This window comes from Falco punctatus, assembly GCF_963210335.1.
Source record: "Falco punctatus genome assembly, chromosome: 11".
Lineage (NCBI taxonomy): Eukaryota > Metazoa > Chordata > Aves > Falconiformes > Falconidae > Falco > Falco punctatus.
The window spans coordinates 3,921,572-3,945,647 of record NC_137591.1 but is presented as its reverse complement, the minus strand read 5'-3'; the positions used below and the strand labels follow the sequence as shown (position 1 = coordinate 3,945,647).

The 24,076-nt window shown below is 41.8% G+C and overlaps 2 protein-coding genes across 9 annotated transcripts in view; one reads left to right on the top strand and one right to left on the bottom strand.

Moving 5' to 3' along the window:
* Positions 1-514: 514 nt before the first annotated feature.
* On the bottom strand, positions 515-20,615 carry TM2D1 (TM2 domain containing 1). 5 transcript variants are annotated; one of them, XR_013931026.1, is made up of 9 exons: positions 20,311-20,615; positions 19,070-19,143; positions 17,142-17,210; positions 16,809-16,917; positions 12,396-12,487; positions 8,842-8,915; positions 6,222-7,596; positions 1,999-2,444; positions 515-1,753 (listed from the first exon to the last, which is right to left on the bottom strand). XR_013931026.1 is itself a non-coding variant. In XM_080406427.1 (8 exons), exons 1-7 carry the CDS (start codon positions 20,466-20,468, stop codon positions 7,486-7,488), a joined length of 687 nt encoding a protein of 228 aa, XP_080262553.1. In that variant the 5' UTR covers positions 20,469-20,615; the 3' UTR covers positions 515-1,753; positions 7,478-7,485. The 5 variants fall into 5 exon arrangements, 3 of the variants coding, with proteins under 3 accessions (XP_080262553.1, XP_080262554.1, XP_080262555.1); XR_013931027.1 differs by lacking the exon at positions 1,999-2,444; XM_080406427.1 differs by lacking the exon at positions 1,999-2,444 and having other exon boundaries at positions 7,478-7,596.
* Positions 20,616-21,434: 819 nt separating this feature from the next.
* The window catches only part of PATJ (PATJ crumbs cell polarity complex component), a 158,947-nt gene continuing 156,305 nt past the window's right edge, over positions 21,435-24,076 (top strand). For 2 of the 4 annotated variants that reach the window (XM_080406336.1, XM_080406332.1), the window contains exon 1: positions 21,435-23,444. The gene's annotated coding sequence lies outside the window, so the exon portion shown is untranslated. Of the gene's footprint in view, positions 23,742-24,076 lie in introns of all 4 variants that reach the window. The other 2 variants (XM_080406334.1, XM_080406333.1) reach the window with 2 other exon arrangements.

Sequence of the window (24,076 nt, the reverse complement as noted above, 5' to 3'; positions counted from 1 at the left end):
ACTTACATAAGGACTCATTCTACCAACCCTTAAGTAACTGAATAACTTTATTCTTGGGAGAAATTTCATGATGTTAAAGGCCCTTGCAATATTGGACCTACGTTATGTCTTTGTAAAATGATCATCACACAGTTATTTTGCCTGAAGGGGATTTCTGAGTTAGGAGGCACGTGGGGGTATGGCTCAAGAAAGGAAAAAATTGAATCGCCAGCCATGAGGAGCCACTTTTCCATGTTGGTTCTGTTCCCCCCCCTCTTGACACTGTCTATTACTGTGACATCAAAATCCGAGCTAAGTACTTCTTGCCAAAGATGGACCAGATAAAATCAGGAAGCCAGTATCATCTCATGGGAGACAGCTCACTTAGTGACAAATTTAGAGACTACAAATCCAGGCTTAGAACACAGTCCTTCCCCAGTCATAATCCAGCACTTGCACACTGGATTTGCATTTAACTACCGATGAACTAAAATTTCAGTTTCAAGAAGATAATAGCACATCTATAGGTACAAAATTCACTATACAATACTTCTTTTATTAGATGCATAGACAAGTGCTTTGAAGTTTAACTAAACACCAAATATTCCAATTCTTTTTATAAACAGACATGTCACACGTACTGACGTGGCAGCACACCAACCCCAGCCTCCGGCCCAGGGTGGGTTTTGGCATCCTGGTCAAGCTCGCCTTACCCAGCCCCGAAACGGAACAGGCGGACTCACAGTAAGGCTGGCACAACCTAACCTGAGGAGAGGGGAAGGAGATGGAAGTGGGGAATGGGGTAGATGGCCATGGTTTATCTATTCAAGGAACAGCAAGATGAAAAAAAAATCCACAAACCTTTAATTGTGAATGTAGGAGAGGGACAGTGATGTAACTGTTCCCAGGGAACACTATTCTTATTTTGTAGAGGGAGGTGAGCCAAGATACTTAAGCTCTAGAGAACCTTTAACACAGGAAGCTATTTATCATAACAAGCTTGGTTGATACTGCTCCCATACTGAACCAATTAGATTAGCCTATTTCGTCATACTTCATAACTTGGGATGATAGGTTTCCAAGCATGGTACAGTGCAGTAATTGAATTTTGATCAAACACACATGGCCCATAACCCAGTATGTGAAACTTTCAGAGCAGTTCACAGCTTTTAAATATCCAGTCAACATGTTGCCAAAAGTACAGGATGTACTTGATGCAAGTGGGAGAGGAGGGGGGGAGCACGAGTCCACGCCGTAACTTGGTACAGCTGTAAAACAAACATTTTTTTGTTCCGATTCTGTTCCTACTTTAGCAAAGGAGCTGGGAGGAAGACAGTGAATGTCAAGTAAGTCGTTTTTCTCCCCAGCCCCCACACCCCCCAGGCACACATTTCCCTTTTAACATTCTTAGATTACCACAACCTTTTAAATTCACTATACTGCACTTACATACTGTATTAGACACACCAGCAATTATGTTTGTTAGCATGACACATCCATTGCTTACACTTAGTTAACAAAATAACTTAAAAGTCGCATGCATCTTCCTCTTAATAACGTTATAATCAATGGGACCATGGAATGAAAGCCCTAAAAACTACCCCCCACCTCTGCATTCCCCAGGCTTCTGCCTCTGCCAACACAATCCATATGGTGGGCAGTCTCGTCAGGCTCAAGGTGAACACTCAGTCAGTTCTTTACAGGCAGTAATCTCCTCCTACATGTTCTTGCCATGTTTTCCCCATGGTAAATCCAAGGAACTTTGAGGAAGACTCTGTGTAAAGGAAACAGAATACATTAATAAATTCATTGCTACAGCTCTACTGACTAGGGGTTAAAGCACCCACCGCAGAACAGGTCCATGACATGGAAAATGCTGTGCCAGACTTTCTTTAGAGTGAGTAATGGCTACCCACGTCAAAGCTGCTCTCTGGCCTACAGCTAAGAGTCTGGTATGCTTAAGCAATGGAGCAGGGTATCACCAACCTCTGCATGTGGTGCTGCCAACTTCTTTCTCACCTTTGAGTGCTCTGCCCTGGAAGGCAGCTGGAGGCAGCTCTAGGTATCTCAGCTACCCAAAGGGGAAGCACCAGGGCAGTCACCACCTTCGCTTTCATTGAGGTGGTGCAAATGACATAAAAGATGGGAATTACTGCTGCAGCCCTCCAAAGAGTGTAGGATCTGACGGTTTATCCAAGTGCTTCCAGTTGCACTCTGTGGATCGTCTGCTTCCGAGCCGTCTCACACCTGTTCTGGAGTATGGCTGTGTAAGAGGCAGCCACAGGTTCCAAGGGGAGAAACGGTGCTTTTCAGATGTAACAAAATGTACACCTCATTCAGCCTCGCTGTGGGCTGGGGACAGGTATAGTGTCCTGATTACAGCCACCACCCTGTCGGAGACAGAGTGCAGAGGATGTGCTGGATCCCTTCTCCCTCCTCACCCCATGCCCCACCAAGTTACAATGCTGCAGAGGAAAGGAAAAAAAAAGGAAAAAGAAAAAGAATTGGTGTTCAACTTATCAGACTTGGACCAAGCCTCAGCTCAAACCAAGGTTAAAGAGGCCTGTTCTAAGCCTCTTAAAGACAGGATTTATATAGCAATTACGGTAATGGAAACTGATCTTTATAATTTTTATACTGCCTAAAATTCTGCTGTGTCATATGCATCTGCAGAGCCTGAGAACTGTGCTTCTCGGAGAGAGCACTGCAGTCTTGAAAGCAGCCATTCAAAGGTATAATGGAGAATTATCAGAGCATGAGTACGTTCGAGATTGTAATGCACGAAGAGTAAGAAACAGAAATCCTGGGAAAAGCAAAGAGTTTGTATTTGAGACAAGCAGTATTTTTTAAACACTTTATTTTGTTGGGAGTTTATGGAACTAGACCTTCATTACACATGGTGCAAACAGCGTTGAGACTGCCCTTTTTATTCTTGTATTTCCTTTCTTTTCCTTTGCTACACTCTTATTTCTAGAGAGTGAGCACAGTGCAAAATGCATCTTGGCCAGACAGAATCCTCACATCCACTTTCCAATTTTCTCTGTTGTGCAAGGAAAAATACCGGAGTGCTAAGTCTTTGCTGCATGATAAAGAACAACTTCAGAAGATGTGGAGATCTGATAGGGGGTTTGGCTCCACCTTCAGGAAGCAGAAGGCAAAGAGACAACACGGTTTTAACTCTCAGACGGACTTTCTGCAGAAACTGAAGCCTACAACCTCCTCTTACTGACATCCACTGCTCCCCACTGTGTCTTTGCTTCGTATATATAAAAGATTCCCTGATCTGATGCCATGACATTTCTACATGCTTGATTCAGCTCTGAAGAGTCCAACTCCTCCTAGAGGTACTTGAGAACGTGTGGCAGGATGTCCAAAGCTAGCTGATACATGACCAAACAGAGCTGATGTACAAACAAAAGTCAATGAAAAGCAGCTTTGAGGTAAAAAAAAAAAAAAAGTTGTGACACACAGGATGTCGCAGAGCTTTAACAAATATTATTAGCCATTTCCACCATCAGTGCTGAAGTTTCCATACAGAATTATATTCACAAAGATTAGAAAGGTTCTTTCGGTAACACAGATGGATTGAGAGGAAGGAAGAAAGTGGAAATAGTCTTGATCAAATCTCAGTCTAGCAAAACACATTTAAGCATATGCCTAAAGTTAAGCTGTTTTTTCTCCTCAAATTCAGGCAGAAGATGCAAGCAGAATAATCTCTTGTATTTCATATCTTGGCAGGCTGATGCAAGCTGAACTCAGAACAAAGTAGCTGGTTAAAAAGCACGACTTAACTGAATTAAAATTATGCGTATTTTTAAAGAAGCCATATAGTGACCATTTATAACAATGAAAATGGCAAAGTAGTTAGGGATGAGATGACACTGAGTTTGAAAGACTGTATGATGTATTAGTGAAATAATAGGCAATCACACAATTAGTGATGGTCCTATGAAGCAATGGAAACGAACGGTTGCTTGCAAAGTCCTGCCTTTGGCATTTCCCCAGCTGGGTGCTCAAGCACCCAACCTTACTGTATTCAACATCATTTTCTGGAGGAAACAGGTTTGAAAACTGCAGAGCAAGCAACAAGAATGGCTCTCAGCGCAGAAATGGACTAAACACCTAATGAATCTAAAAATAAAAAAACACCCAAAACACTGAGAAGAGATGCGAGAAGACTGAATAGACGTAGCTGTGTAAGCAAATATAACTGAATATACTCCTGAGGAACAAAGGAAACAATTCTTGATGGGGTGACAACAGATGTTCTCCAAAAAAATTCTAACAGAGCATTTCAAACACAAAGACCTTCCTGTGGAGCGGAGAAGTTTTACTGGCAGACATACAGTAATACATCTTTGGAAACATAACAAACCCCAACATTTAAGGTGTTATCAGGTCCTGAAAGCAAAGTGGTATCTTCATGTAGTTAAGTGGTGGGTGGTGGAGGAGAGAGAAACCGTTAGGATAACAAAATACTGTCACAGGAAGTTGCCACAGCTTAGTCGTGATTGAAATCACAGCAGGAATAACTAGTCAGCGAGTCTGAGTTTGTGCTAAAAGATCTCCAAATCCACTCTTTTGGAAAATGAGCTCTAAACACAAGTGAAAGATGGTTGACCTACCTGAACAGATAGAATACAGAGTAATTTACTAATACAGCAAGCACACCTAAGTACAACCATGTTTGCACTGTGTTAACGCAAAGTGCCCAAAGCTGAACGTTTCTACCAGCTACTGTTCTTTCAGATCATGGTTAAGCACATTGCAACAGACATTTAAAAAAAAAAAAAAAAAAAAAAGGAGAAAAAAAAGACAGGTTTACGGAGTCATTTTTGTGATGACTAAACTGCACTGGTACTTAGGGAAGATCTGGATTTAACTCCTGGCATGGATCCACAGCATCTTCAGTGAATAGCTTTATACAGGGTTTTAAAGGCTAGACACTTCACATTCTTTTTTTAAACTCTGGCCCTTACTTTTTATGTTCTTCAGTTTTACATATAAAGAATAATACTTCTTTGTCTTGATGGAATGTTGAAAGGATTCCTGAATATCTGCAAGACCAGCAGATATAATTTTATCTGGGAATGAAGCAGGAGGATGACACAGTACACTGTCTAGTTATTTTTATTGCTTTGCAACTGTTTTGGGGAAAACAATCCGGAGAGAAATTATTCCAGTGCAGTCAAAGCAATCAGAACTACAGAAACACTAGGATGGACAACTTGATTGATAGGAGAAAGCTAAAGCAGGCAACAACACAGAAAATCATCATTGGACAGACATTTTGATAAATATTACTGTAGCCAATTTATTATTAACAAGTGGGACAGCTTTACATCTTGCATCACAACTTTTCACAGCCCTTATGGTAAACATGCCATATCTGACAATTACAAGACGAAAACAAAGACCTCAATAACTCTCTACTGGCCCTGCAGTACTATCTGCTTACTCAATTAACCCTCTCTAAACTTCAGTGAGGCAACTAAATAAGCATATAGAACCACAGATACACGCGTTCAGATACAGAACATAATTCCCACAGTATCCAATGCAAATTCCAAATGTTACACCATCTGTGGCACTGATTTCTAAAAGGCTTTACAGACAAAGGAGAAGGTTGCAAAAGATGTGGAAAGTTGTTAGTACAAGACATGGGATCAAATTAAATACCATCTAAAGCGAAAAGAAATAAAATTTTGCTAAGGCTCACAATATTGCTCTGTCTGGTCACCTGTGGCTTCACTCTGACTGCTATGACAAAGCAGTGCAGTCCTGACAAGAGCGTGCACTGGTACCACAATCTAGAGAGCATCAGAATGAAAGAATCCCATAGCAGATTTTATTTCCAGCATTGGTTGACACACATCTTCTGTTTCTACAGAAACACTGTGACTTGGAATAGCAAGTCTTTCTCTCTGCTGGCTACTTGGTTTCTGGGATTAACAAACTATCTGATGGACCTCATTACTAACCATATTTTCATCCAATTCACACAAAATAGCTCCTGTATTCTTCTATGTATAGTGAAGCACAAGACCGACTGCTGAAATCATTAAGTCAAGCCTCTGCTACTTGTACACATGGATGTACATTGTAGAATGAAATCCTGTAGCATGAGTTGCCCAAGGCTATTTTTTTATTATAATGTCCATGGCATCTTCCTATTTTCACAGCTATATTATCAGCTTCAGGGTTAAAAAACAAAAAGCAGACAAGTCGCAGGATGATCTTACCATGAGATTTTATTTGATCCAAACATTTATTTTCCATCCACTTCCTGTCTGTTTTTCAAAGTATTTCAGGAAACAAAACTGACATGCACAAAGATCATTCAGTGAAAGAGACAAAAGGGAGATGTAACAAGTATCAGGCAAGTGAACGAAGCTAATTGTGTTCTTGTCTCTTTGAACCCACAAGTAAATACATGTTAGCAAGTATTCCAAAACTATGTCTTTCTTGCATGAAGGAAAGAATTAATGTTAAACCACAAGTAATACTTTGTGCTTATTCTCATTATGCAGTATGTCAGGTTGCACTGATATGGAAAAAAAGGATTTCTTTACAAAGCTTTCTGTGCACCAGTCTTAATGTAGATTTGAAAGAGACTAAAACTCACAAATTGCACTTTTAAAAATCTATTCAGGAATCTCATTTTTTGTAATTTCCTTAAAAATACCACTTGTGGACACATTTATAACATTTTGAAAGTTTCATCTCAAACCCAAAAGAATAGCCCACATTTCTGAAAAAAATCTACACTAAAGTTCAGATTGCATGGATTTCTCACTCAGTTACTGCCAGTTTTCATTAGAAGGTGAAGGGAATGCTTAAAATTGGTCAAGTAACATGAAGATTCTGTTAACATGTTTTCTGTCTCTGTGTGTATATACTTTTCTTTAAAGGAACATCTAGGTAAATCTTGCTTGTCCTAAAGACTTTGGTCAAAGAACTTTCAGAACACAGAATTTATTTCACTGAAACACAACTGATCTAAAATAAGAACCTTTTAAAGGCTTTATGAGTACAAAGAATTCAATTCTTGGACATTCTGTAGCTTAAAACACGTGCATCAATTTCTTTTCAGAAAAAAAAGTGTAATCCTGGCCCATCCATGCTAAAACCCTCAATAGACGGTTTGACGGACTGAAGATCAGCATAGCTGTTCTGAACAACTCTTTCTCCACCTCTCTATAATACTCTAGATTATACTTACAGAACATCAGTGCAAACTGTAGAAGTCTGCACATTTCACAAATGGTACAACTTAGTAACAAACTATGTGCTCACAGAAATAGAGCACTCACACAGAAAGTCAGCGCCTCTGAGGTAAACTCAAGTGAACTTGAGGAATTTTCATATTTTATCACATTTGTTTAATGTACATTTAATATTCAGTTCTGATGAAGTGTAATTAAGTCATCAGCAATTTCAGTGGACGACTGGCTCCGTCTGCAAAAATAAAATGCACCTATGCATTTGTGACACTTACTGCCAGGGTTAAGGATAGGTCTGCATTTTCCTGAATGTTGCATTGGTAATAGTGAGCCGCGTAAGCCTTGCTCCATAGTAATCTATAATATAACTAGAGCCATCGGAAGGTCCAACGATCTACAAGAGAAAAAGAACCAAGACTTTTCAATATGAAGTGAAATATATACTTTGTGCTAATGTCTCAATTACTGCTAATTTTCCCATCATAAAATTAGTCATGCTTAATTAGTCAAACAGAAACTAGATTTATTTTGAAGTTGTGCTGTAGTTTAACTATTTTAGTGAGCGCTGTCTCAGAAAGAACATTCCCCTAGGGCTTCTAATCAACCAAATTACATAGCCAGGCGCTGGTACTAGGTTAAGCCGATGAGGATTTCAGTCACAAAGTCAGGCTAACAAGTGAGTGTGCTCCAAACCACTTTTCTTGAACAAAGGAGGGTAGACAGGTGAGAATTAGGTTGGTGATAAGTATCTTTGAAATACTGCACAGGTAAGGAGTGGAGAGAAGGAGAGAAGATCATGGCTTTTTTGTTCCGGAAATGCTAAATTGATGTGGGGTCAGCAGGGAGATGAATAGAGAGATGAAAGATACTCTCAACTGTATCTGTAAGTGTTCTGAGGCAAGATCACTGCAATAGCATAGAAAGGAATTTGAGAATGCATATAATTTAAAAGACTGTATATACAAAGATGTATACTTTAAAAATATTTTTCTATAATCATTCCTATATCCACAATGCATTTCAAGTTCATCGCAATCCGCAATTCATGCTAAATGGATGCACTGTAGAATAAGACAATCTGACAATTTCATGATGTTGCAAGATGTCACCCCAGCTGGGGATTTAATCATCATGAATCCTACAGTCACAGATCTCAGGTGATACAGAACTTGTATTTGGAGGAGAGGCAGGAAAAAAAAAAAAAAAAAGCAAGCGGCAATGGCTTCTCTCCTGCTCACTACATGGACACCTCAGACTATGGGCTCCATCAGTATAAAGCACATGCAAACGCAGACCTTCAGGATTCTGGGAACAACAGGACATCGCCTGCAAAGTCCACCACTCCGTGTCACATCAAGATCTCACAAGTTCTGACAAAGTGAGTTTATAGTGCTACAGCTTCCAAGTTATTCATGACAAGTATTTATAGATAGCTAATCTAATTTTTAATTCAAACAGCAAATACATTCATATTTTGTGTCCATATTCTACAACATCAATCTACAAACAGCTGACATAGATGCCTTGATTTTTCGATACACAAAGGTTCCTAAGGCTAAAATGCTAACAAAGTATTAGCAATCAAATCAAAGCTTTAACAAATACAGATTTGTACCTTATTTTGAAAGCCCTGACTTACCTGCATTGAAATAAGTATGAAATCAATTAGGCTACCAATTCCACAAAATCCTACAGTGCAGAACTTTAACAAACCTAAAAAGGGAAAATAAAATTTAACCATAGCTTTAAGCCAGTCACTATGAAGTTCATGTGCTTCTGGTGGCAATCACATTCTAACTCTCTCCCCATCCCACCAAATAGACAGACATATATATATATATGCACACACACCCCCCCCTAGAAACAGACCTAAAGTTAAAGATATTTAATTACCAGGGGGGAAAAACCAAACCACATATATTAATATTTCTACACTTTGAATAGACTTTAAAGATTTTAAATTAAACATTTATATTTTATAACAGATACATATTCTTAAACAAGGAAAGGCAAAAGTTGATAACCAAGTCACTAGAAATTTTCTTCTCTTTGATTGAAGCACAGACAGAAAAAAATCCCAGCTTCAGCTGCAAAATTTATGTATTAATAGAAAGAGACTTTCTACCATCCCATGAGTTGCAGCACATACTGATTTGATTTTCAGAACATGCTACTTTGGAGAAGAATCCTTTGTATAATTTTTAGATTTTTGCTGAAAGAGGAATTTACTTTGAAGATATATAAAAAAATACAGAAACTCTTTTTTATAACAGGTATTCAAAAATGTTATTATTTTTATAAATAAATGAAAGATTAATAGAAAATATATGGCAATAGCAACTGAAGATAAATGTTTCATCAGAAGTTGCCATGCAAGGTAGACATAATTTGGAAAATGCCTTCAGAAGAAGGAGACTGCCTTAAAATTTTTAAGTAACAGTAGTTTCTTGTACAATTAATATAATACAATGAGTATTATATACATTTTAAGTAATACTTCAGCTGAGCTAGGCAAACATCTAGGTTATTTTGAAAAGGAGATACTCATTGTGAAGACATTTCCCTCTCTACCCAGGCATAGACAGTATGAAGAAAATACAACAGATACACATTCCAAGTCAGTCGTAGGCTATGCTGTACAGGGAAAACACAGGTCCCTGCTAAAAAGTATATCCTTAACTGTGCTTACAAGGGCCAGCACACTTCTGAGGCAGGAGAGAAGCATGTTTCAGCCGGTATGGCATCCCAGAGCACCTCCTCACAGACACAAACTGCTACACTGCATAATACCTGCTAGTAAAACCACACGGCTGTTTTCCAAAGAACAAGCATGCTCTTTGTCAAACACCTGAAGGTCTCCTGACCTCCACCATCTCCTTTGCACTCCCTCTCTCAGAAGCAGCAATCTGTCCCACATATGACCCCTCCCCCCCATGCCTTGTTTATGAGGCTGCATGTGGAGGAGAGTGGAGGAATAACTGCATGCACACTGCAGGAAGAGCATCCCACTGTCTAGATATAGCTCCCATAGTTGGCAAGATGAAACTAGCCTGATTTATAAACTTCAGGGAGAGAGTTTATAATCTCTCCACAGAAGAACACAGTAGTTAGAACAGGGAAAAAGACCTAACAATGAAGAAGATGGAAGAGTATTAGCAGGATGGCCTTTCAGCTGATAAGAAAAGCCTACATACATATTACAACTTAATATGTGCCATTTAGACATGCAAAACCCCAAGCATGTAACTGTTTAAAAAAACTGGTTCCCAGTGGCTAACCTGTACAACTTCCAGCAGCCAGGTACAGTCAGCCTGGGTATCAGTACGGGCAGTAGCAGCACAGAACGTAACAGAAACAGCCAACTAAAGAAATGCTAGCCTTAGGAAACAACAGTTAAGACAATTAAGTAATGTCAAGCTGGTGAACAGTTTACTTTGTTATTACATGCATCAAGTGCAGTCACCACTTATTTGTGATGCTCCTTATAACCACCTCGTCTGAGCTCTGGTCCTGAACCTCACTGCTAGTTAGCATTTAAGGAACCCAGCAGTTCTCTTACCATTGCTGGTTCCAGCACCAGCTCCAGTTTACTTGAGGAACTGGTTGCTCTGTTATGCTACTGGATGTAGAAGAACTGTTTCTGAACCTGGAATTTATTTCTGGAGTGCAAGGTAAAGCTGATTTTTTTTCTTCTTCCTCGTGTCCCTCCCCACAAGCAGATCACACTGAGAAAATAAACTCAGGGCTCTAAAGCATGGAGGGAAAAAATAGTGCTTTTACGCAGTAGTAACTTATGGTTTAGTTCACAGTGTGTGGGAGGGGAAGAAACTGACTTCCTGATTTCTTCATATTTAATAGCTTGTTTGTATTTGTGTGCTCTTTAAGCAAAGGAGAAGGAAAAAAATAAACCAAAGAGCATTTACAGTCTTCACTACACTTGCACAAAGTATTTCAATGCTATTAACCTTTCTTAACCATTTTTTGCCAAGGCATAGATGACCTAAAAAAACCCCAATCAACTACTGTCAAGGAATCCAATATATTGATTTTTATTCTTTTCTACTCTTACCTATCTGCTTTCGTTGTCTTAACCTTTCAAAAGCTTGAAAACCTGACTTTGGAGGAGTTTGAGTCTTTTATCTTTGGTTACTGGCTAGAGTATATTCCAGTAGGTTTAACAAGCAAAAGGCATAAAGAACTTCTGTGTAATAATTGAGGATTTATAAATCTGTACTACCACAATATATTACAAAATAACTACTGGAAATTGTTATTCCAAATCAAAAATGCTATACCAAAATAGTATAACAAAAAGGTGCACCTTACTGACCGCTTCCAAAAATGTATCCTTTTGTGAAACAGATGGACAAACTAAGTGCTAATTATAGAATCTCAGGGAAAAAAGACACAGATGTTAACACAAGATTATCATGAAGGACAGACAACGTTATTAAAAAAACAAGGGTTTGCACTTAATGGACAGAAACTCAAAATTCCTAGCTGAAGTGACAGTAACTTGTATAGCTTTTTTCAATTCATGGCTCCATGCTATCTAAACTTAAACTTACTCCATTTGTCCAACTCAGAAACAAAGCCAGTGAAAGTAATTCTAACATAGTAAGGTATTTCTGTACTTAAGAGCCAGTGGCACTGCCACCCTGGGAATCGAGTCCTAAAAACACCAACCAGAGGTAAGTCTTACTAAAGGTCCCAGCTTCTGCAGAACTGTTATTAATACTATGAGCTAGAATAAAGGTATGCATTTGCCAGCATAAATTCCATATCCCACCATATCCATATTTACACCATAAAGTTTGTCCACTATTTTCCTGGTAAAATCAAGCACCATTTAAGTAGCTGGCACATGAGTCAAAACCACTTCTGTTTCAGTGCCTCACAAAGTATGCAGTGGTAAACACCAATGCAAAGCAAAATTATGAATAGCAATAATCATGTTTGCTTATTAGGATTTTATCTGTTGGACAACTAGATCCACTTGTCACTACGCACTCCAACAGAACAGCAGGCTGACAATAATGCAGGATTTTATCTTACTTGACAATAAAGTAAGGATTCTAGTTGTAAATACTAAAACTACCACTGTCAGACTTCATTACTCAAAACATAAGTATACACATACAACTCAGTCATAACAAGCTTTGCCTCAAAGAAAAAAAAAAGAAACAAACCTACCTAATGCAGGATAGCCTAGATAAAATCTATCTGCTCCCAACCATCCAAGAAATAAGGACAGAGCCACTGCGACTTTGTAGGAGTATCCATTTCTGCCAAAAGAAACAAGTAATGTGGACAATGACTGCAAAATATATTCACTCATACTTTTGAGAATTAAAGTAGTGACTCATTTGCCTGCTGCTTCAGTTAACAAAAAAAAAAACCAACAACAAACAAACAAAAAAACCCCACAAACACTCTACAGATTTGTTATTTATCTTTAATTAATAGACACAGAATTGGTAACATTAAACTTTCAAACTGGGTAGGCATTCTCCATAAAGCAACCTCAGCTTGCAACTCAAGTATACTCTTGCAGAATAGATTAAAACTACATCATGATTTCTTGTCAAGACATAATTCAGTTGCTGATACACTCCCAGTTTCACAGAGTACCTCCTAACAGTTCAGCCCTACTGAGACAACCCTTGAAAGCTAAGAGGTGTACGCATACTGTCTGTAGGCATTAGTCTCACATGCAGCCAAATGAAGAGGAACAGGACAGACAGGTGAGATGTCACCAGAGACAGTAACTGCAATGAGATCTGAAGAAGAAATGAGCCATGGCCACTGGCTGAAGAAGCTGCATGAAGGATTCAACAAAAAGGGTAAGTCGTGTATCCATTTACTACAGTCTAAAAGTAGTAAATGGCACAAAGTCACAAAGGAAAAGAACTGTTGACAGTACAAAGATGTACAGTGGTAGAGAGGTAATCTAAAGTTAAGTATCCCATGGTTAGTCATACAAAATAAACAGATACAACACTTTTTGAGATTTATACTAATTGGCACCAGTCTTGCCAACAGCTGGAATAATGTGGTCACCTAAACCACCTGTAACTTTCAGTCACTGCTGATGTGACTTTACAAATTTACACTAATAACTGAGCTGGAAACATATAGCTATCAATACTAGAACTTGCTGCATCCTTTGCTGCATTGGCAAACAGCTAGCTTCTGAAAAGAAAAGCAAACCCAAATGTAATTAGAACTTTAAAAATATTCAATAATTCACTGTTTTGATACGTGCAATGCTATGTGCCAGCAATTATTTAATAAGCCCAAATTAAACTCTTGGTTGACAGCTGCATAAAACAGAGTTTCAGAAAGACAGTAGCTGAGAAAGGTCCAAGCACCTTTATTAAGCACTTTCAATGCCAAATAAAGATCTACCTTTTTGCTTATTATCTAGATTTACTGACTTTAAAACTTAATGGCAACATTAAGTGATTAAATCATGGCTCTTACCTCAGTATTTGTTACTTAGCACTTATTAGCAACACAGAACATACTGGGCATTCCTGGAACCTAATGTAATGTAAATTACCATCTTTAAAAGTCTTGCTTGCACCGTAAAGAACACTAATAGTTTTATTTAAAATTTGAAATCAACTGTTGGAAATTGTTTATCAACTACAAAGTATCAACAACCTTGCAAGGACACTAAAGCATAAAGAGAGCTCTGACATAAAAGGTGGGAACACAGTTTAATTTTAAATGCTCCTGATTAAAACTAGTAATGAACTGAGCACTCACTATGCACTGAGATGCTTTTAAAAGCTGAACAGTCTGCACCCTAGTCAACGTCAAACTGACAGGCAGAAGAAATCTAGTGTGAAGTGGAAGCATGTTAATACTGTAACAAGGCTGCATCCATTCTTTTATTTCCTTTGTTTTACTTACTCTTTCAGATAAAAATATGCACCAAAGACTAAACTAGCGAGTAGGAGAATAACATATCCCAGGCATCTAAAGGAATTTATATAATTGGGTAAAAGATGCAATTTCTTTTTGGTTTTTCTTCCGATCTTTTCTTGTTTCCCAGCCACATCCAATCTTTAATTTTTTCTGCACATGCTTCTTCCAGCTACCATGTTAAAAACTTTCTTCCAGCTCTTCCGCACCAGTTGATAATATGCAAGTACTGCTGTAGGTCACAGTGGGTTTGGTGCTCTATCAGGGTCTCTTAGCACTGCTCAAACACTTGTCCACACTGAACTTCACAGATTTCACAGACAATGAAGTTCAGTGTGGACATTTTATGGACTCCTTGCCTGGGAACAGCAATACTTGAACAATAGACATTTCAAGTCTGCAGAATCAGGCCCTGCACATACTAAGCAAAATACACGGTAGACTGTCAATTGGGGGAATTCCAGAATTTGGAGGGGGAAAAAAAAAAAAAATCTACTTCCAAAACATTAAAGTAAAGCCAAACCAAAGCAATCTTGACTCCCAGTACTTCTTTACCGGAGCGATCTTACTACTACTTATAAACTTTTCCTTGAACTAATACCAGGAGCAACTCAACTTAAACACAACCGCTTAAACAAACACATAACATCTCCTGGTCTTACCCTAAAATAACTGGATCTCAGAACTGTTATCTGGCCTGTTGCTACATCACAGTTTTGGCTAAGGACTACTTGCCGATTTGTCCTTTCCAAATGCTAGGGACAGAGATTAACATGCTGTCCCCATGGTAGGACAATCCTGCTTTGTGAAGATGCCCTCTCAAACGAATTTTCTGGTTAAATGATGTGCAGTTATTTCTGCCAGAAGACAGTTACAGCTTCCATCAAAACTCAGATAAAATGCTGGAAAATCTCCAAAATGCAGTTGAAAGGGAAGGCCTATTGTTGTAATGTTAAACTGGAGATTCCGGCTTAAAATAATGTTTCTAGCACTTAGGTAACATTCAAAATGCCTTACAAAAGGCTCATGTAATGATCAGTGATTAGACCACTCTTTAAACAAGTGCATATATGAAGGATGGCAATACTAATCTTGGTGCCATTTTTAACTGGCTTTGGGGCTTTATCAAGGGCATGCTTAACACTTTCTACATTCACAGCTGTATTTTAGTGGAGTTTTTAGCGAGCCCACATGGGGTCATACTCCTCTGCTGCCATACTAGCAGTCATCGGGCTGGAAAAGCCACAGCAAGTTCTTTTGGTAGCAAAACCATTATTTCATCATAAATAATAGTCATGATCAATTAATACACATCATAAGGAGGATGAATTTTTCTGCTTGCGTAGATTCAGGGGCTTATGTTTCTAGAAAATATATTAAACCAAAAATGTATGTAAACAGGAAACTCCAAACGTAAGAATTTCTGTCTACTCAAAGAGGGAGCAATTTTATTAAACTAGTATAGCTCATCTTATTCTCAGTCCCCATCACAGATGGGACTGAAAATGCAATTGTTTCTGCACAAAAATGTGACTGAAGTCTAGCTTGCTAGCATTTAAATTTGATTAGACGTAATAATATGTTTTCTTCAATTTGCTGAGCTTTGACTGTTGAGAAGACTAAATACAGAGAAAATATTTATGAAACTAAGAGGCAGAGCTGTACTTCCGAGTTAGGCAAATTATTGAGCAGTAAGTATCACATCAGTTATTTACCCACTAATGTGATAAGGAATACCCAGCGAATATAACTGTTGTTTTAATTTCCAAAGATTCCAGTAGGACAGAAGAAAAAGGCTCCTGCATGAATCCCACAAAAAGGAGAAACAAATGGTACTGACAGGTGTTCACTGATGATTAGTGTTGGGCAGTTGGAACATTTATTGGTATACAGAGCTCTCCATTGCTCACGTTTTAGAAAAACTAGGTCCATCATTTTCACGGTGTTTCAGAAACAGGCTCTTAAAAGACACAGAAGATCTCAGTAAATACAAAGGTTGTTTGAAAACAGGGAATAGCTCCTCTAGGAGAAATTTTTTGGGGAACTGAAGAGACACTTACACTTCTCCAATATTTATGCATACTACAACTTAAGCTGCAGCTACAGGCACACTTTACACTGGCATGAACAAGTACTGCTGGTGCACAGAGCAGCCTAGTCCAGCCCTCCTTTCTCGACTCTTTTTTATCCTTGAGTTGCCCTCATCCTTGTGCTGGCACAAGCACTTGAAACGACTGTACTGCAACTCACATCGGGGAACTGATCCAAGTTAGTTCAAACCCAGATCAGTCCCTGATTCAGTATACAGTGGGGTACCTCAGGGGAAGGGATGGATGGTGTCCCTAGCCAGCTCCTTTCAGCAGCTGCGCTGATTTTACACATACATGAAACAGCCTCAGCATTTGGGGCAAATTTTTGCCAGGATAAAGTACTAAGTAAAGCAAAGACACAAACATAACTAAACAAGCAAAAAAGGTGCCCAAGGCAAAGACAGATTTACTCATAAACATGCATGTTGTGTCCTTATAATACCGTAGTGTTTATTAGAGGATTAAGTACTGGGCAACACATGTACCACCATCTTCTCTTCTTCATTCTGTCAACATATCATACTATTTTAGAAAAATGTCAATGTGAAAACAAAGATGAACTATTACAAAAAAGTCGCGTACTTACACATTGCGACACTCAATAGGCTTGTAAAATCCCACTTCATGTCCTGTAAAGACTTTTTCTATGCCAAGGTGGTCTTTGCAAGTAATATTTGGTGCTGGCAGACATTGAACTGAGAACAAAAAATTATTTGAAATTAAGCAGTAACTGATTGGGTATTACAGCATTTTTCTGGCACAAGTGAACTAAACAAATAAAGTTCTACTGCACCACTGTCTCGATACAAAGCACAGTACACACACACGTAATGCTTTTTTTTAAAAAAGCATTTTTCAAGCCAGTCCTATGACTAATTCGTATTTTTTCCTTGCTACGTATTAAGCAAAATATACAAACCTAATTGCTGCCCTAATTCTGTTGTAATTTCCATTCTGGCTCCAATATGAGTCAATGGGAAATCTGAACCTGACATACAGAAAACACTGTCACCATGAAAACAGTCAAATATTGGAACAAGCCTCCCAGGGAGGTAGCGCCGTCACCATCCTTGGAGGTTTTCAAGATATGTCTGCACGAAGCCCTGAGCAACCTGGTCTGAACTCAGTACCAATGCTGCTTTAAGCAGGAGGCTGGACTGTATGACTTTCCAGAGGTCTCTTTCAACCCAAATTATTATACACTAAGGCTTGACTCTTGAGAGCACCAAAGTGGAAATCACACCAGAAAGTGACATCTGCTAGAAGCCTGCCGTGCATTACCAGAATATCAGTTACTCTCTACTGTTGAAGTCTGTTGTTTTAAAGGGAAAAATCTCAGTGCTTTACCTGCTTTCTACCAGTTTTCAGTACTTGTAAGTCCTGTTGGTTAATTCCAACACTACAAGCCAAGTTCAACATTTCTTTCCAGATTTTCCAGTAATACACACAGGCAAGAGGACTAGGATTTGAGTATATTTTTTAGAAATATCTACCCATATTGCATAGAGAAAAAAAAATTCTTTCCTGTAAAAAAAAAATAATTAAGCAAACAAAACAGTGTTGTTACCTAGAAGAAACCCACAGCAGTTAAAATATATTGATATAGGAAAGGCCAGTTATCCTGTCAACATCACACCTGTAAGACTCCAAACCTGCCACTCAATGAGACTACTTTGATGCTTTCAATTAAACCCCTATTTGTTTGGGTGATGGATCCCAGAAAGGTTCAGAAACAGTAGTGCTTCAAGCATGTTCCAGAAGATTACATTTTTATTACTCAGGTAACACTGAAAAAGGAAGTGACTCAAATATTGTGGGGACAATCTAAAAACTGCTGTGTGTAAAACCACTATACAGACATAGAGAAGAACATATTAATTAATTTAGTAAACTTCCTCCACTCTGAAGCTTCTCTCTTATTCAATGTGTGGTGTATTCAATGCAATCACATGGTAATTGCTTAGACAACTAACGATCCTGAGTTGTGATCAATCTTAAGACTACGTAATATTCTTTCTGCTCACTGGCCATTTGTAATCAGGGACACAATGTCAAAGATCATATAAAGGACTGAAGAACTCAAAAAAGGATCTGTTTTGGAAAGTATTTTCATCCAGTCTCTGAAAAGCATCTGGGAAACCATCACCACCCCTGAGCATCCCAGTGAAGAAAATTATTCAGCATTTTAGAAAGCAAAATATGAAAGACAAGCACACATATGCATTTTAAACATGAGTGCACATAAAGCGAAACTGTTGTGCTAGTAGCTAACACAAAGACCATTTATTTCAATGCCCAAGAACATCAGAAACACTAAACACATGTAGTAAACCAAGTGATCAATTTAAGTATTTTTTTGTTGTAGTCCAAAGTACATCACAACTTAACATCAAAATAAATGTAAGAGCTTTCAAAACACAGCCTCACGGCACCAAAAACTCCTGATGATGGAAGGCACCATGTTGCCTTAAAAAAAATATATATTAACAAAATAGAAGATTTTGAAGGCTGTTCTGTCACTTGTCAATCCTTCTAATAAGTATATGCAAAATAAGTATGACAGGAATAGTTTGTTTTAATCACAGTAATGCAGGACAGAGCCTAGAGGATATGACATACATTGAAGAGATTTACCAGAAACCTCACTTGCAAATGTACCAATCAGAGACAATTTATTTATTCATTTCGAGTAAAGCATCCAATCCACGTGTTTTAGGCTTTCATACTAATGGTATTACTAATCCCATGTTTTATAAAGCTCATCTAGCAGATACACAAATGCATAAATTGAACACTTCCTTGGAAAATGTAGTTACTGTCAATATGTTATAAATTAGAAATCCTTACCATATGCTGTGTGATTTGTACAATTCATTGGCTCTTGTGTACTATTGTCTATTTTAGGCTCATCGCACATATATGTTCAGGTAATTGAGGAAAACATTCTTCCTATCAAACACTACAACAGGTTTAGCAGTAATTTATTCCACCCTCTTTAAACCCTGAGGATTTAAGATGCACCTTGATGTTAGTTCAGACCCATCCCCCAAAATCGGAACAGCACATTACCATACAGCAAATCTGCTAATCCAATTTAATACACCAAAATATCGCATAAGCTCCACGTTTAATTAGTGCTGCAGTCAGCACTACCTAAAGGAAATACAATATTTATCCATCACAGCCTCTGTATTTGAAGGCAACAAGGTAGCACACCTAATCTAGTCTTCTTCCCTTATTTCAATATCAGAGTACCTCTAAATTAAGGCATCTGGTTGAGAAGATTAAATCTATAGCAACACATAAAATTCAAAGAACACTTAAAAATGAACATCTGAAATGCCAGAAATTTGGACTAGGGAAAAAAAAAACCAAAAACAAAATCTCAACAACAAAAAAAAAACCGCAAAAAACACCTGAGCAGGAACTAATTTCCAGAGGTCTGAACTCCCACAGCCAAGGAAAGCAGGAGATGAAGTTAACTTGTCCAAGATTTGCTTCCTGACACATTTGATTATCAATAACTGTCAGCTACGATCAACAAACATTTTCTGGGGAAGGCCCTGACGTGCCTCTGGAGAGTCAGGAGCCTCGCAGCTAGAGCCTAACACCTGCGCCCTGCTCCTCTGGGCAGCGAGGAGGGCTCATACACCGTGCAAAGCCAACGCGTCTCACTCGAGTGTCCTGCAAAAAACAGGAAGGTGGAAGGGTGGGGGAGAGAGGTCTCTCATCCCATGAGATTTTCTAAAGAGAAAAATGTTCAAAGATTTTCAGAGGAAAATCCGAGACGCCCCAAACCTGCACACAGGCACACTGTACCACCCCCAAAACGAACCCAGGCGGCTGCAGACGTGCCCCCTCCCGCTCCTTCAGCCGAGACCCCCTCGGGGCTCCTCACCTGAGGCCTTCCCCGACAGCCACGGGGCACCCCGCCCTGCCAGGCGGCCCGCACCCTCCCCCTTCCCCTCCGCTCCAGGCGGCTGGGCAAGCGGCCCTCCCGCCGGCCACCTGGGCCTCGGGCTGCCGGCCCCGCCGCCCTGCCGAGCCCCCGCCGCCCGCCCGGCCCGGCCCAGCCGCGCTCAGGATATTGCCCCAGCCTCAGCTCGTCGCACTTGAGCGGCGGCTCCATGCCCGCCGCTCCCTCCACGGCTGCGCCCGCGAACCAGAGGAGAAGCAGGATCTGGGCCTCCGCCGCGCCTCTCCGCCGCCCCGGCCCCGCCGGCGGCCGCCCCGGCCGGGCGGCCATGATGGAAACCGCCGCCGCCGTCAGCTGACTCGGCGGCCCCGCGGGGAGGAGCGGCCCCGCCGCGTGAGGAGGCCACTGCCTGCGGGGAGGGGCGGGCTGCGGCCCCTGCGAGCGGTTCGGGGGCTGCTCGGGGACGTGGGCTTTGGGAGGGGGGGGGTGACCTCAGCAAATATGGCTCCTGAGGCAGCTAATGGCCAGCGCTGAGGGCAGAGCCTGCTCCTACTCAAGATGGCATTCGTACAGCCCCGGCGGGGTCGTGCCCTGAGTAAAGATGGCCGCGTTCGCCGCCAGCACCTGCGGGGTAGCGCTCACCTGCCCTCACTTAAGATGTCGGCCATGAGGCGGGCTGTCGTTGGGCCCTTGAGCGGTGCGGCACCGGCGGCGGGTACGGGCACTGCGGGGAGGCGAGTCACCCGCAGCAGGGAGCGCCCGGCGCTGTGAACCGGGCGGCGAGCAGGCAGGCCCGGGGGAGGGCGCGGCCCGGGAGGGGAGTGCGGAGCCCTCCCGGCCCTTCCAAAATACCGAAGCTGTAACTCTGGCCCACCAGGTGAAACCTTACCGCCAGGTGCTGGTACCTGTGTGTGTCCCCGTAGTTTGCTGGGTACGTTAAAAATAATTTTTTAAAAAGCACATGAGAGGTTAAAGGGATGGCACCTGCCAGTGAACACTCCTGCTGAGCCACAGGTTAAAATGCACAGGAGCCAGATTAAATAGTTTGAAATTGTTACTCTGTTTTCACATAAAATTATGACTGTATTGTTAAAAATGCTTTTTATTTTATTTTATTAAATGAATGCCTGGAGCAGGCAAGCTTTTGTCAGTGTTTTTTCCTTGTAAGGTATTTTGAGCAATTACCAACCTTTCCATTATCTCACTTTCTTGACGCTTATGTCATGTTTTCCTAGTGTTTGGTTTTGAAGGAGTGCAGTTTTCCGTTATCAGCTGCTGGGGATCCTGGACTGCTTACAGAAGAAGAGACCATTCCAGGTAAACCTACCCAGGAAAGGCAGTGCTGCTGTCTTTAAGTTTACATCTGTTCTGGAAACATTTCCTGAAATACAAGTAGGGACCTAGAAACTGGAAAAGGCTGAAAGCAACTCCCAAGATAGTATTTAAGAGAATGCGGTCATTACCCCGACCTTCTGGAAGTCTGTTGGGTTTATAGTTTGTTACTTTGGAGAATGAATGGTGACTTGTATATGAATCTGTCAGTACCAATGAAAGGTTTGTCACAATCCCAGATATTCAAAAAAAATGGTAAAAAATGTGGATTTAAAATGTGTGGATGGCTGACAAAGAGCTCAGCCAGCGATAGAAAATATTGCCATCTAACAGCTTTTTGGGAGATTTGTGTAAACTAAATTGGCAGTCTAGAGTTTACCAGACAAAGTATGCAAATGAAAATTGGTACTTGTTTCAGCAGCTGGAAGTGAAAGGCCAGGGCCAGAGTGCACTCCGTAATGAACTCAGCCTTCTGAGATTGAGACTGAGGTGTGCTGATGAGAAAAGTGCTTGGCTCCTTTGTCTGCAGTGCATCTCTCGGATGGATAAATACATGACTTGCTGTTCATCACTGTCAAGAAAATTGTCACTTCTCACAAGCGCTACATTAATTAAAATTGAGAGTAAGGACTAGGAAGTTAGGCATTTGGAAGCTGAGTTTTTAAAAAAGGAGGATGAAATGATATGTTCTTAGCATGTTGTGTGCTGTAGTGCAACTGCACTTAGTAAAACAAACGGGCACCAGAATGAGGGGAAATCAATTCTAAATTATGACCTAAAGTGCATTTCCCAACCTTTAGTAGCACTCATCCTACGGAACTAGCAGGGCTGTGTAAGATCTGTTGCAAATGAGCTAGCAAATAGCAGACTAAAAATTACTTTTTGAGAGTTTCATTTGACCCATTTTATATGTATGTTTAAAAAAATCTGTAAGCAGACTAACGTACAGGTTTCAAAAGCACAAAGCACCTGCAATTCCTACAATTAACTTCAACTAAAATGGTGCCTGTTTAGTATTTTGCAACTAGCAGTCCTAAAACTTTGCTTTCACTGCCATCCCAGGCAATGCGCTGTGTCTCTTGGAAGCTGCAGGTAACGTGGTGTTACTCCGGAGCACTGTCAGGAGCAGCGCTGGTTGTAGTGAGTGCTGTGAGAGGCTTGGTGCTCTGTGGGGCAAGCGTTACAGCCCCTCACCTCTGTCCCAGTCCACTTCTTCCTATGGCTTTTGCTGTTCCCTCCAGCAGAAGCAGCAGTGGCTGTGCTGCTGGGGCCAAGCGCCATTTGGCTCACTTCTGTGGGAATTTGAGTTCAAAACAGTTCTGAATCCGTGTGTGGACACTGATTTACTGTGAATGAGTTTAAAAAAGCTTTTCAACATCATCTGCACACACATTCTGCCCTCCGCGAGGGGTTTGGTGGCCATGTTGACAGGCATCCCGTTTTGGCCTATGGTTTATAAATACACTGGCAGGCCAGGATCATCTGAAGATTGACTTGGCTTTTCACATTACTCAAAAGCTGCTTCCACTAGTGCCTGTGACCAGACAAACGTGCTGTGGGCCAGTCTCAGCCTGCAGATCCCACTCCCACCCCGGCTTGCAGGAGCAGGGTGGACAGGCCGGGCGCCGCGCTCGGGTCATTCCCGCACTCTTCTCGACACCTGAGGGCTCGGCCCTGCTCTGCCGCACCGCTCGGCCGGAGGTGCGGGCCTCCCTGAGCCGGGAAAAGGGCCCTTACCGGCAGCGCTGCTTCTCCCTGGGGCACCGGCGCTACGTGCCTGCCCGGACACGGTCTGCGGGCCGCTCCCGCCCCCGCCGCGGGGCTGCGGCCCGGCCGTCCCCCGGGAGGCGGCTCTCCCTCCGCGCCGCCCCAGCTTCCTGCGCCGCAGGTGAGGCGCGCTCGTTTCCCGCTTCCGCCCAGGTGAGAGCCGGCGGCCATCCCGCCGCTCCGACCGCCGCCGCGTCCCGCCCGCAGGTACGGCGCGGCGGGGGGCCCGCGCCCGCCCCGGCCCCAACCTCAGCGCCTCCCGCCACCCCCCGCCCCGGCGGCCGGCTGCGGCCCAGAGGCGCGGCCCTTCGCCTCAGCAGCGCCCCCAACGCTGAGGGGAGCCCGCCGCTGCCCGCCCGGCTCGGCCCCGGCCCCCGGAGACTCGCGTGGGCGTGACTTGCGGTAGTGAAGGCGGCGGGGCCGGGGGCTGCGGGCGCCGTGGGAGGGCGGCCAGCGGGCCGGCGTGCCCTTGAGGGGAGGTCTCGGCGCCCAGAGAGCTGGCAGGTGTGGTATTGGGGAGGGGGCGTCTCTCCTGGCAGGTACTCAGCTAGTTGGGAGGGCTCTTCTGGAGGAGTTTAATGCCGCCTTCAGACTCAGAGGCTCAGTGCTTGTTGTGGCATAGAACCCTCGGGAGAAGCCATCTCCTGGCTCCCTCAGCGAACACCGCCGTGGCCCGGCTACCAGCCTGCATTGCCCAGAGGCTCCTGCCTCAAAGCCTTTTAGGTCTCGCACACCGGGGGCCTACCTGACACCCCCGGAAGGTTGGAGAGAGCTGTGCAGCTCCTGATGCAGGGCAAAGGGTCTCTGAGGCGCAGGAGTCGTCTTGGTGTTGTGTTGTC

Bases quoted from the DNA above. Each gene is read 5' to 3' on its own strand.
- TM2D1 (XM_080406427.1), bottom strand. From the start codon at position 20,468: ATGGCCGCCCGGCCGGGGCGGCCGCCGGCGGGGCCGGGGCGGCGGAGA. The intron at 16,918-17,141 runs GTTTGTATATTT...TTTTGTTCTCAG, and splicing joins AGAATTAGGGCAGCAATTAG to TTCAATGTCTGCCAGCACCA. The intron at 8,916-12,395 runs GTAGGTTTGTTT...TTCCCTTTTTAG, and splicing joins TCTAGGCTATCCTGCATTAG to GTTTGTTAAAGTTCTGCACT.